Raw genomic sequence first — 14,131 nt, 5'->3', positions numbered from 1 at the left:
TTTTCTCTGTTCCTCTCAGTAGTTACATTCCCAAGTCATAACATGGTCCGTCCTAGGGCTCTATTTTCATGCCCTGCACAAGTCTAGCACAAAGTGCAGTGCTACTGTGCGCATGGGTGCAGTAGACGGCACAGTTAGAAATGGGTGTTTGCACCGTAGTGGGACTGAACACAGATGACTTGGTTCCCGGCCGGTCGAAGCGGCTCCTCTCATTCCCTTTAAAGTCAGGCGTGCGGTCTACATGGCGGATGAAGTAACCCGTCTATGAAAATAGAATCGAAAAACACAGACGAAAAGTTCTTAAAGGATAAGCTGACATGAAAAGTTTTAAATGTGTGTAATCTTTTCTCATTAAAAATGTTTCTCCCCCCCCTCCAGTGGGAGGAGATAAGCGGCGTCGATGAAAAGTACAAGCCCATCCGGACCTATCAGGTGTGCAATGTGATGGAGCCTACCCAGCAGAACAACTGGCTGCAAACGGGCTGGGTGGCACGTCGAGGCGGCCAGCGCATCTTCGTGGAACTTCAGTTCACACTTCGCGACTGCAACAGCATTCCCGGCGTGGCGGGCACCTGCAAGGAGACCTTCAACCTCCTATACGTCGAATCGGACAGGGACCTTGGCGGCGTGACCCGAGAGGACCGCTACACTAAGATTGACACCATTGCCGCCGACGAGAGTTTCACGCAGGGTGATTTGGGCGAAAGGAAAATGAAGCTGAACACAGAGGTACGGGAGATCGGTCACCTCAACCGGAGGGGGTTCCACCTGGCGTTCCAGGATGTTGGGGCCTGCGTAGCTCTGGTGGCGGTGCGGGTGTACTACAAGCGCTGCCTCGCCACCGTCCAGAACCTGGCCATCTTTCCAGACACGGTAGCCGAGGCGGCTTTTTCCACACTGGTCGAGGTGCGCGGCAGCTGCGTCAACAACTCCGAGGTGGATGCCGACAGCCCCCCCAGGATGCATTGCAGCGCCGAAGGGGAATGGCTGGTCCCCATTGGGAAATGCAGCTGCAGTGCAGGTTACGAGGAGGGACACAGCAGCTGTGAAGGTAAGAAAGCATAAACAATGTACGATGTTTGGGAAAATGAGCGTGGTTATAGGAATAAATACCCACAATGAGCTTACTGTCATGAAAGGAGGAAAGCCATTTAAAAAGACGATTTGCTTAGAAGATGCGAAGAAGATATGAAAGTGTCTATTGATGTCAAAATGTTCTTTTACATGACAACAATGCGAGGCGGATGAATAAACCAGAAGAAAGAAACAACCGCAGAACAAAGACATTCTCTCAAATACAATAGTGCTGATTTGATAAATGCTCTGATAAAGCTTGTTTTCGTCAGTATAAGAAAAACATGGTCACTCTTTATTACTGCCGTATACACGTACATGCTTACTGAGGCTATATGTCTGTGCTACGGCTTTCACAGCACACTAGAACGCACACACATTAGCTGTGTTGATAACACTGATGTCACGGAATAGCAATGCAATAATAATGCAATCACGTAATTACACGTAGACATTAGAATAGAGCGCTCATCGTGGGAAGGAGAGCATAGCACTGATTTATGGCCCACTATCTCACGAGGGTGGTTATCGCCCGACTTTCTGCTTTAGAGACGAGCATTGGCCTGGCGCTGAATGTTTTTAGTCAACCATAGTTTTTGTAATCCCCATTTGTTGTTTTAAATACTCAGAGACAAGTTTAGTGTATTGGGATTTGATTTGGATACATCATCACCTTCAAACATTACAAGAACCGGGTTGGACGGAACTCCATTATAGATTTGTTTTCCCCCTAATAAGGCTGCGGGGCCTCGTCTAGGAATACCTTAAAATATATTCATTATATGCAATGTATAAAAGGTTAGATCAAAGATAAATCTAATGATCTTATTAAAAATAGAATGATTAAAAAACAATAATGTGGATACACCATCTTTTCTTCAACATTGTAATAGACATGTGCATCCAAAAAGATGCAAAAAAACCCAAACACGTTGCAAATCTCACAAGACGTGGTATGTGAGGCGTCACATTCGGAATGTGCTTGTGTTTCTGTGTGTGAACATGGTGACTAATGTACTGTGCCCTCATTCTGTTGAAAACCACAGCTTCACTTCTGGCATTTACATCCAGCCAAAAGGACACACGCACACACACACACACACACACACGCATTCCCACTCAAGCTTCATGTGTGGTGTGCGTAGGGTGGGTGAAATGTTGACGTAAAAAAGACGTTGCTCATCGTTGAGAAATGCTGACGTAAAAAAACGTCAGAAAGACGTTTGCTCATCGTTTGAGAAATAGTTACCGTAAATCTCCTGGCGGTAGCGGTAAAGCTTTCGCAGCTCAGCTTGTTTTGTTTTGCAATGCATTGTGGGCGTTGTAGTCACAAGGGAGGCGATTGTGTAGGCAGGCACTGTTGGCTTTTGGAAAAAAAATTAAAATGAGCTCCCATTATTCAGTTCTACAAAAGAGGGAGAAATTTTATGTTTCCCTTTTAATCAAATTATATCAGCTGATATGGATATAAAATGGAGAGACATGCACCCACCAGGTGGTGCATATTTTTGTGGGTGGGATTTTTGTTTATATTTAAAAAAAATAATAATAATAATCTACTGGTGAGCTGAATACATAAACAATTTGAAAAGGATATGCCACTGGTAAGACTGTAGACATGATAATGGAACTGAGAGATTGTGTGATGTGGTGTTGGATAGAAAATGTTTGAGTCTATGAATGAGCTGTCTTCACACGTCAGAACAAAAGAGAGAGCTGACAGTTGAGCGCAGGAAAAGTGAAAAGAAGTGCTCATTCTCAATCAGTCTCCCCCTCTTAGCACCAAATTCTATTCATTTTGTTACCGGGGTAGTGCATTTTTGTACTCCCCAGACACTCCATTAGGTACACCTCCAGTAAGAGCAGATTCAGGAGCTGTATCAAAACACTTTCTTTTTAAATGTATATTAAGTATAGACGTATACAATATACAAACATTAATACACAATTAATTAAAACTATTGATCCAACTTGTGTCAAACTAGGACAGGCAAACCAGTGGCACAACTACACTCGCACACAAAGTGTTTTGTTGATTGCCCGATAGGAATAGATAACTACGGCTTGCTTCGGAGAATAAATGTGTGTGCATCACCCGTGAAACATAATAAATGCAATAACGCAATCCCTGCCACTAATTCTCCTTCGAACATTTGCACAAAACTCTAAACACGTCTTATTCAAGTGTTTAACGAAGCAAGAGCAAATGCACTAAGTGTCTCAACACAGGTCAATAATATTGAGTAGCCTGTGAGTACCTACTGATAATGGCGTGAGCTGTGTTGTGCAGTAGAGGATTATTAGCACATGCGATGTAACAGTCACGCCAGCACCGCTGGATTACTGCTGAGTTTGCAGAAGCATCTTTTATGCTACCATGGTTATTAAATCGGTGTAACGTGGTTAGGTTACTGTATTTCCCAGACTATAAGCCGCACCTTTATATAAGCCGCACCCGCTCTATTTTTAAAACACCAATGAAAAAAAACATATATAAGCCGCACCTATGCATGTTGAAAATGTACTACAATTACAGAACGATTTTGAACTGTAAATGTACATTTATGTACGTGAACAGATTCTTTGCTTACAGTGACATTTAACACGGACGCAACTTTACTGATTAAAATGGAAGAGAACCAAGAGAAAATAAACAGTACTTATATTCATTTCACTGCCCGCTGCCACTCCAGTTTGTTGTTACGTCCACCTTTTTTTTTTGCTGTACTTCCGCATACCACCTAATTCATAACCTAGGTTATAGCGCCCTCGCCTCTTGAACTCCTCCACCTGCAGACACATCCTGTCAATGGCAATTGTGTTGTATTGTATTGGAATTCCTGTTGGACCGCACCTAGCGGTGGAAGAAAAATCCATAGAATAGTCGGACCTTTATATAAGCCGCATGGTTCAAAACGTAGGAAAAAAGTAGATGCTTATAGTCCGGAAAATACCGTAATTGTCATAAAACATGTCAAATGTTAATAACGAATTTTCCCTTTTTATTTTACTTCATACACTGGACATTTCCTGAAGACATTGTAATTTGGAAGGGAACCATTGTAAATTACAAAACACATCCCAGTTCTCCAGCACTGCAAACTGTCTCAATAATGCAAATTGTTTTTGATTAATGCTGTGCCTCAAATTCAATGTAAAATCAGCATTATTGTGACGTGTAGCATTTATGAAGGCATATTTTAAACACCGGTTGTGTTGAATCTTGTTATATTGTACAGGTGTGTCAGATTTGTATAAGACACAATTGCATATTATAGCTGGTAAATATGAGAGCTGTTTTCCCACAACTAGCTGTGAAGAAAAGCTTGTACAGGTAGTGAAAATAAAACTCTTGATAGTTATCTCTGGGACTGGAGTTGTAAAAACTTTTAAATCAAAGGTTTTCTGAGAAAACACATTCGGGAGGCCTTGGACTCAAATCTCTCGAGAAACAAAGTAAATCACAACCTTCAAGCTTTTGGTTTTGGCTTGCTGCTTCAATGAATGTCTAATTGTCAAAAAATATATGTGCTGTTAAAGAGCTCAGTGTCATTTCCCTATGACCCTTGTAATTGAATAACTACAAATGAGTGTACAGTATGTCAGGGATGGATAAATGGAGGCTATCTAGCTACTGTTAATGAATAACGAACACTTATTCCCGTCACAGAGGAAAAGGCCACGGCAGCACTTGACCAGCCTCCGGTAAAACGTAGAAACAAATGTGCGGGACGGTACTGCAAATTTGCATATCTGCTCGCTCAGCTTCTTTATGTGAAATGAAGATGTAGACGAGAAAAGAATCGAGAATCAAACAAAGTAGGGAGTGTAGCTATTTGTCGTTTTACCGGCTATCAGCCAGACTTGCATGTGCGCTCTTTATCATATATCTCCGGCGTTACACTGATGGCTGCACACATGTCCTCCAGTCTCATTATGAAATGATGAAACACCACCAGCCGCTCCGGTCTGAGGCGAAATAAATTATGTAATAATTCACCTCGCAAACGCCGTGTTTTCTCTGCACGTGTTTCTGTCACACTCACAAGTTCCTTCCTTTTCTAATTAAGGCAGCCTGCTCTTTGCTATGTAATTACTGTGAGTGTGGAGCATGCCTTCAGCACGTTCTCTTATTATCTTTCTGTTGTTTGCTGCTCAACAATCCGGCTCCTGGCGCCTTCACCACCCTGCTGTTCCTTCATGTCGCTCTCCTTCCCTTTCCCCCGCCCTATTGCACTTCATCACTTCTCTGACCTATTTACCCCCCATGCACTCCCGACGCTTAATTTTTGTCCCAACAATCCAAGTTGCACTTCTCGCCCGTATCCGGGATGTCTGCTTTTGATTTCAAGCTACCTTGCTGTCTTTCTCTCCCACACATTTCCACCCTCACTTGATTTGCCTACTTTTTCAGCGCGCCTATCCATCAAGCTGTTATTACCGCTCCACCCGTCTCCCCGCCTGCCCCCCTGATGGGACCATGTGGTGGGGTGAGGCGGGTGGAGAGGCAGGTTAACTGGCTGAAATCTGCTCTTGAAGCTGGAGATGTATTTGGCTCTGTTTGTGTGTGAGAGGCGGTTTGTGTGTTTATGTGTGATTACGATTTGGCACCAGTGCACACTTGTCTTTCTGAAGCTGTACCATGTGTGCCACTCATCTTCCCCCGTCATGACCTCATCAGCTCTCTCTTACTCATCTTGTTCTAGGTTCTGAACAAGGAGCTCCTTAATGAATTCTCAATTGTTATTTTCAAGGTCCTGTCTAGATTTTGTATACCTAGTTTGTGCCTATAAGTAATATAAGATGGCAAGCAGCAAACCTAGCGAGCTAGCAACTTGTTAAGTTTGCCAACTAGTTGGCAAACTTACCTTTAAAATTGAAGAGGTACGATTAGATGTAAAAGTTGAAATAAGTAAATGGCAATTGCAACTGACGAGTGAATTTAGGATTCCCCTTTGAAGTGTACTTGTTAACACAAGTGCGAGGAAGTGGTGTGTGTCTAGAGGCAGAGCAAAGACATGTATGTAGAAATCAATACACATCCGATGGATGTCTATGTATACATATATGTACATACATATATGTATATACAGTATATCTATAGGGTATGACCCCACCTTGGCCCCATCTCTCATACATGGTATGCGGTGTGCTAAGCCCTCTATCGGCCATTTGCATTTGAATTGAAGAACTTTTGATAAAATAAATAAGAGAACACATTTAGCAGTCAGCTAGTTTGGCCGCAAATTAATGTTCCCCTCGACACATATTGATATGCCAAGACTAAGGCGCTTTAAATCCTTCAATTTTACTTTCTACATTTTTGTTTTGTTTTTGTTTTTGTTTCAGGAGTCTGGCAACCAACTTTTCGGTCCTCTTGCTTCTTCAGTTTAATAAGTTGTTAATGTTGTAAAATTCATTAAATATTCCCTCCTTAATCCAAAACGTTCATGACGCTCTCGCCACCACATTTTTCACCCTATCTCTCTATACCAGATCTCCTTGGCTCTGTGCCAGCTTTGCCCATCTGGTCCTCCTGCTTCCCTCCATCCTTCCCCATCCATCTCTTCCCTAGCAGCGTCCCCGACTTCTGTTAGTCATCTCTTCCACCTGCCTTCACTTTAAATAATTCACTGTCTCCTGGGGGAAAAAAAAAAAAAAAAAAAATCTAACGTGCTCTTTTGGGAAGGGCATCTGATATATTTGTTTGGCTCGCCTGCCAAGCAACATGTGGCAAGACAGCCAGCAAATAGACTCACAGCCCAACAAAGTCTCACTCACTCTCATGTAAATGTAGCCCTATTGTCACATGGAATATCTTGCTTATTGAATATGTGAGCTGGGTGGAGGCCAAGTAGTCGCCGTTCATTCATCTCCCGCCTTTATTTACATAGAAGCGGTCGAAGAAAGAATGGAAGCAAGAGACAAACAGGTCATTATGAGTGCGGATGAGATGAACATTGGGGAGACGGTGCCGAAGCGAACTGTCAGGGAATTCTTGTGGTTGTGCTGTTTGTTAGTCGCCTTGCAAGAGAGCTGAATGCATAAAATATGAGTTATAAAAGCGGCGGACAAATTCAAATGCATACACAATGGTGGTGCGGAAAGAGGAGGAGGAGGAGGTGGTGACTCAGAAGTGAAAAGAAGCTGAACAATGAATGAGTGTAATGGGATCAAAGTAAAATGAGTGAGTTATGGATGAGAGCGAAATTAGAAGCTTCGGGGCTCTTAAAGTTGAACAAAATGTCATTTCGAATAAGAGAAATTCCAAGACTTTGTTAAATTGCAGAACAAAGTTGTAGAAAACAAACTTGGAGGAGAGGAGGGATAAGAGAAGTTCTACAACCATCGAGACGATGGGTTGAACGTGCAAATGAGAGCACATTACCACCACCCGCCTGTCCCGTTTTGAATCCTCCATTCCGGACTCATGCATTAAATACGGCCGACATAAATGCATTCAAGAACAGGTTGGCTCTCCAGCTTTAATCACTTTGCATCCTCTCATGATGTGACGTCCTCATTTATTTCAGCTTCCCTCTCCGCATCCGAGCTACATAAAACATCCGAGCTACAAGGGAAATAGAGATTTAGATGTGTAGAAATGTCCGCTGTTATGTTAATTTAGCATTAAAGTAATAAAATGACTAGATGTTGCTTAAGTGTTTGGTGGGATGAGGATTGAGGTCAGTTCTCTGTGCGGGTCCCTTTTAAAGGGGAAGTCAACCCCCAAAAATGCTTTACAATATGTTCTGTGGAGCCCCACTTGTCTAAACACGGCATTCTGATCGATATTGCATTTGTGTAAGTAGTAAAATCCACCCGTTTTTGTCCATCTCAGGGGGTTGACATTTTCTCACTTGCGGTCGACTGAAAATGACATCACAGTTGCTCGGGGCTCAGCTAACGGCCAATCACGGCTCACCTGTTTTCTGAAGCTCAGCCGCGATGGGTTGTTACCTGAGCCCTGAGCAACTGTGATGCCATTTTCAGCAGAGAGCAAGTGGCAAAATGGCTGCCCGTGGAGATGGACAAAAACAGGTGGATTTTGCTGCTAACTCATATTCCACAAATGCAATATTAATCGGGCGATGAAAAAAAAAAACCTCCACACAAGAAGGTGTGAGCTGAGATTCAACTACTTGACCCTGTCCTGAAGCGACACAATGGAGTTATGCACGTATTTCTAAGTTAGTGCACAGGCAATTATTTTAGTTCAGGATTACTACTACACACACACACACACATTTCTGCCTGTCTGCCCCCCATCTGCAAACCCCGGATCGATTAAAAAATTATCCATTTTAGGTGGAGAGGCCAGTGTGTAGCAATTGCCCTGCTGTCCCACAATCACTTCTTGACACCCCCATTCAACCTCCACTAATAACTTTCCATCTGTTCAAAATTGATGTGAGATCTGTGTATAGAGCTATCTGCCCCCACTTAACCTTGGCGAAATGTACTTCTTCTAGTAGAACAGTAGAGAAAGTGAAAAGATGGTGGTCAGCCTTCGATGAACAAATACACTTATTAGGGAAGAGGCCTCGTCAAGAAATATTGCACAATTATTAATTTTTTTTCATTCCTGGGTTTTATTGCTGGCCTTAAATGAAATGTATCAGAATCAGCCAAGTAAATTTATTTCCAGTATTCTTTTTTTAAAGAATTCAAATGAGGTTAAATTAGAAGTAATTTAGGCTGTTGAGATCCACAATGATGTCTGCTTTTTTGGCAACAGTTTATTTCATGCGTTTTATAATTATAAATGCATATGGATTAATTTTCACTTTGTTAGATTACTGTACAGTTCAACAATACATTTTTACATGAGGTTATATTTTCATTCCAATTTATTGATCGATCAATCTTTTGGTTACCAGATTAAGCAACATTCCACAGAACTCTGTGGAGGGGGTGCACATGGGCCAAGAAGATCATATTTTAGTACTGAGCTGCATAAAAGTGTGGCTTAATGCATTTACTTTTCATATTTTCATGTTTGTCAGTCTGCTGTGAATTGAACATTCCTCTCCAGAGTATATTGACTGCCGACCACCCATTTGTAACCTCTTCTGTCATCGTCCATGAACCAGGAAGTAGACTGATAAATGGCAATGCAAAACAAAAGCACAAAAGAGAACAACAAGCCGTATTCTACACTCTAAAAAAAATGTTGGTTTAAAAATAACACCATTTTGGGTCAAAAATGGACCAATCCACTACTTGGGTCAATTTGACCCAACTTTCTGTTTTTGCAGGAAACAACCCATAAATCGGTAGTTTTTTACAGAACAACCAGAAAAAAATGGGTTTTGTACAACACAGCGCAAGAAGGTGAGTCAAATTGACCCAATTCATGGATCAGACCATTTTTGACCCAAAACGGTGTTATTTTTAACCCATCTGTTTTTAGCGTGCAGTGTGATTCTGCTTCCTATGGACCTGTAGGCTATCCTGCACATGACTTTTGGCACGTCTGCATCCTGCTTAATCTACAGAAAAGTGAAACAAAATCACTACTGAACAAAAACAATAGGTTTGCATTGTGGTTTCATTCCATATTTGTGCTAAACATCGTTGTTTACCTAAACTGGATTATAGTAAACCTCTGGTTGTTCTAAACTCATGAGAGAATAAATCACCCTGTACCCATTTGAGGGTAAATACAAACTCTGTTTTAATGTGTGTGCGTGAGCGTGTGCCGGCTGTTGTCTCTGTACTCACAGCTTGGCTGAGGGGGCCTGTCGTGAGGACAGCGTGCTTGTCCCCCTGGCTGCAGCATGCAGGCTTGTGCCAGCTTGGCTCTCCAACCCTGCCTCCCTCATTTTGTTATCATTTGTTGCACCCTCCCTCAAACACAGCGATACACACCGCATCCCAAGTAGACTGGATGACATTTCTGGGGACACCTGCATCCTCCCTCAATTGTGGCGATAATTGCGTACATATGCACGCAAACACAATTTCTTCAAACGGTGCATTTGCATGCATGTTGATGTTCATGGATCCACATCAAGCCGCACACCGTACAGTATGCGTGATGAAACCGGGGCTCATGTGCATTACTTAGCCATTACCCATCCATCTGTTTCTTCCGCCTCAGCTCAGACACGCACACGCTTTGACGTGATGTACCATCATGCAGAGTTCCGCAAACACCCAGTAGTCCTCACGCTGATGAAACAAACCATAATCCCTTTGGATGGACAGATTTATTAGCACCTTAAGCACTCACACATCACTGAGTAAAATGCATTAAAACCAGACACGCATTCTGGATTAGAAATTTTCTGTACACATTCTTGAAATAGGTTTTCCTTTCTTTTTCTTTTTTTTTTTTCTCGACAGGCTTTGCTGTGACAGTTGGTCTTTCACTGACTGCAGTCTTTTTACGTCCTTTCTCTTTTGCTGTTTCTCACATACTAATACATGCACATTCACAAAATGGGCACAGTGGGAAGTGATTGGCATCCCGAAGCGTGTGTTGTGGGTGACATTTGCACTGCGCTGCCGTGAATGAGTGAGTGAGTAAGTGTGTGCTATAGTATAGCTCAGAAATGCAACAGTTGAAGTAGGGCTGCACAATATATTGAAAAAAATGATCAATCGCGCGATAATGTCCTATGAAGTCACTATACATATCTCAAACGCATGCAATAATTTTCTTCTGGAATTGTGTGATTTTTATCTGAATCTGACCAGTCAGATACAAACTTAAATGTGCATCGCCACCCATTAGCTCGGGGAATTACAATTAGCTAAGAAAACAGTTTGCTTATTTTGCTGCGTGAAAAAAAAATGTACTTCTTTCTTTGGATAATAAAAATGACATTTCTTTAGATACGTTAAATATCGCAATTATCTCTCGCTGTAGTCAACATCCATATTATTCAAAATTCAGTTTGACATTGTACAAAGATTAACCGGATTTCCAAACACAACCGCTCAGTAAAACGTAAAAAAAAAAAAAAAAAAAACTTTTAATACTAAACCTAACTCAAATAGTGATGAGAAAAAACGCAGTTTTGTTTCTAATACAATTTCAAACATCAAACATATCGCATTGTACATCTATTGTCACTAGTCTGGTAGAATTTCATTTGTTCCATCAACCCATGTTCTTATCGTTTTTTTTTCTCTGCTACCTTGTTCAGCTTCTGGGGAAAAAAAAATATATAATATTGAATTTGTAAATTTACCTCCCTATCATCCATAGTGCTGCGTGGACACACCATGAGTGAGCCATTGCATAGCTTGTGTGTATTTGCACAGTTTGAACAGTCAGACTCGGTGGTGTGCAGTGGCGGGGATAAGGCTCACATACGCTAGCTTTTGTGTATTTTTGCTTTTCTACAGCTTGTGCAAATGTACACCTCGTCATGTACAAGAAAATCTGGATGTCCTTCTTAGGCCCAACATGAATGTGCAAATTCAATATACAAAAATAGAAAGGACTCACCTCACTGGTTTCTTGTTGTTTATGCTGACTGTTGGCTCAATTTGCTTGTGTGTCCCTGATATATAAGATTTATTATGATGTAATTCATACAAGTGCTGCTTATTTAATTGCTTATGTTATAGATTGTGGTGTTGTTGCTGTTTTTTTGTTTTGTTTTTTTTTGCACTGAGAAGCCACATGACATCCACGCCCGATCAATCGTGTTTGTTTGGTGTTAGCGGGCCCTGCCGACTGTGATGGATGACGTATTTATGAAGCCCCTGTCCATGATTAAGGAGTGCAAGTATCATCCAGTTAGACAAAGAGAAGGACCGGTGGATTAAATAGAGGACGGACAAAAGGACGGAGTATGGAGGGAATGATGGATGACTCGAGGGAAGGGTGACATGCGGGGATTTAGGGAAGGAAGTCAGGGGTTGGGATGAGAAAAAACAGGGCTGCCTGCTCGGTGCGGAAGGTCAGAGTCAGCGGGAAGCATTGGACTCCAGCAAGCCACATAAACACACCCACGCACACACACTTGTTTTCAATTATTGACAAACATTGACTAAAAAAAGGCATGATGAGTCAGCTCTGTTCACTGGTTTCTTATTTACTGGCGAAGTCCCACACCTTGATCTTTCCCGTCCCATCCATTCCACATTCACATGCAAGCAGAGTTTTTATTGGTCTTCCCCCTATGTCATTATTCTCATTTAGCACTCGCATAAATCTTGTACGGGTTTATATGGCAGCAATAGTAAACCAGACAGCGGTAGATCGGCAGGCAACTGGATGGACAGCAGGACTGCAGATTACTGCAAGTACTGCGAGATAGAAAGGGACATGTTTAATAGTCTGTAGATAAGAGGGGAACTCTTTTGCATGACAATACAAAATGGAAGCAGACTGATGCTGTAGATAAGCTCTTGGTCACTGTTTGATTTTTTGCAGTGCCAAAGATCTGTCTTTGTTCTGTGGCCACAAACAGTAAGACCCTAAAACATGGAATACGGCTTTATTCAGACCTCGTAATTAACAACGATAACGACGGGTATGTGATGCAGAATAGAGCATCTATATTCCTTTTTAAGCCGGAGCAGTTTGTCTGCGCAACAGTGGATTTTTATACACTCCCTCTGTGCTTACTTATATTGTGATGGATATTTATTGGAAAAAGCAGTCGGACAGAACGGGGTTTAAGAGGGGAGAGATGGAGGAAAAATAGAGAACAGAGAGGAAAAAAACACAAGTAACGACAGAACACTACAAGTTAAACAGTGTATGACTGCAATAATGTTACGTGGAAGTAGGGTTCTAGCTGGTAATGCTACACCCTGTGAGGAACGGGTGCAGTGAGAAGAAAATAAGACAGGACAGAACAATACAGGGATAATTAGTCGATCATGACATTTGTAGCAAACTATACGGATAATTAAGAACAAGCAATCGATCGATTAATAGTAGATTCATTGATTGAATGTCACGCATTCAAATAATTGTGCAGAACAGATTGTTGATCACCGATGGGAAGTTCATCTACATCCATGCGATTGCTCAATACAACATTGTAAGAGGACAATCATTATCACCTCAACCATCTCTCGCCTGAGAATCGGTATGACTCATATGTTATATTACATTACATATTACTCCTTCCATTATGACCGTTTTGAATATTTAGCTGATTTTAAACATTTTTTGCTCGTGCAAGTTTCTTGGGCGAAGTAGCCTTCAGAAAAAGAGTGTAACTGGAGACTTCTTTTTCTTTTTTTTTGTCCTAACGGGAATCTTGTATATCATGGCTGTTGATAAGGGCAGTGTGAGAAGCGGCTACGTTAACAATATCGATTTGATTATTTTTCCATTTGTTTGTCACACCCGTACAGCCAAACTTTGCTTAGGTTGCTGTACGTAAGTTATTGATTCAAAGAAAGTGGCTGCCTCCTAGGGTGTCATTCCAAACAGATATAGTGGATGTCTTTCAGTCTGCCAACCTGCCTGGCTGTCACGCTAGTGATGTCCTCTATCCGAATAGGACAAATTGACTTGGCCCCCGGGGCTGCCTGGGGGGACACTGCTGACTCTTCCTATATAATCTTCACCGGTGGTCTTCTGCAGAAACAAGTCGACTAGCACATCTTACTTAACCAACAGGGGTCATGGCACAAACACTAGAGAAATGCCATGTGCTAGCATGAAACGATTTCTTCTGATTGCTGCATTCAAATTATCCATTGTTTTTTTTTTTTTTACATCGACGCTCATATTTGCGTGCGTCTTGAGAGAGTCACGTTTGTGGCAGAAGCACTCTAGCGACGCGTCCATCTGTGTGGTTTGCGCAACGGTTCCCTTGAGGGCTTTACATACTCACTGATGGCACATGAGAAACCTTCACCTATAAACACTGGCATCAATAACTACTCTCTTTCTCTCTAGGTCTCTTTCTCTCTCGCCCTCCGCTGACTGACCGTTGTTTATATGGCTGTAAAATTCAATTAGGCTGCAGGCGAGCAGGCCGGCCTGCATTACTGCCTGCCAGGGTGACATTTCATTTGCAATGAATCATGGGCCAGAGCAGGACTGGGCAGGCGAGCAAAACAACACTTCTCCTGCGAT

At 42.0% G+C, this 14,131-nt stretch overlaps 1 protein-coding gene across 3 annotated transcripts in view; it reads left to right on the top strand.

Annotated features, from left to right (window-relative positions):
• epha10 (EPH receptor A10) overlaps positions 1-14,131 on the top strand; it is a 135,272-nt gene that overhangs the window by 33,735 nt on the left and 87,406 nt on the right. For all 3 annotated transcript variants that reach the window (XM_086013885.1, XM_086013884.1, XM_086013886.1), the window contains exon 3: positions 379-1,051. In XM_086013885.1, the coding sequence (XP_085870011.1) occupies positions 379-1,051 (673 nt within the window). The remainder of the gene's footprint in view (positions 1-378; positions 1,052-14,131) is intronic.

Source organism: Filicampus tigris, chromosome 18 (genome assembly GCF_054856515.1).
Source record: "Filicampus tigris isolate MCC_2025a chromosome 18, RoL_Ftig_1.0, whole genome shotgun sequence".
NCBI classification, from domain to species: Eukaryota; Metazoa; Chordata; class Actinopteri; order Syngnathiformes; family Syngnathidae; genus Filicampus; species Filicampus tigris.
Note: the sequence above shows the minus strand (reverse complement) of the source record. Positions and strands in the feature narration are given on the sequence as shown.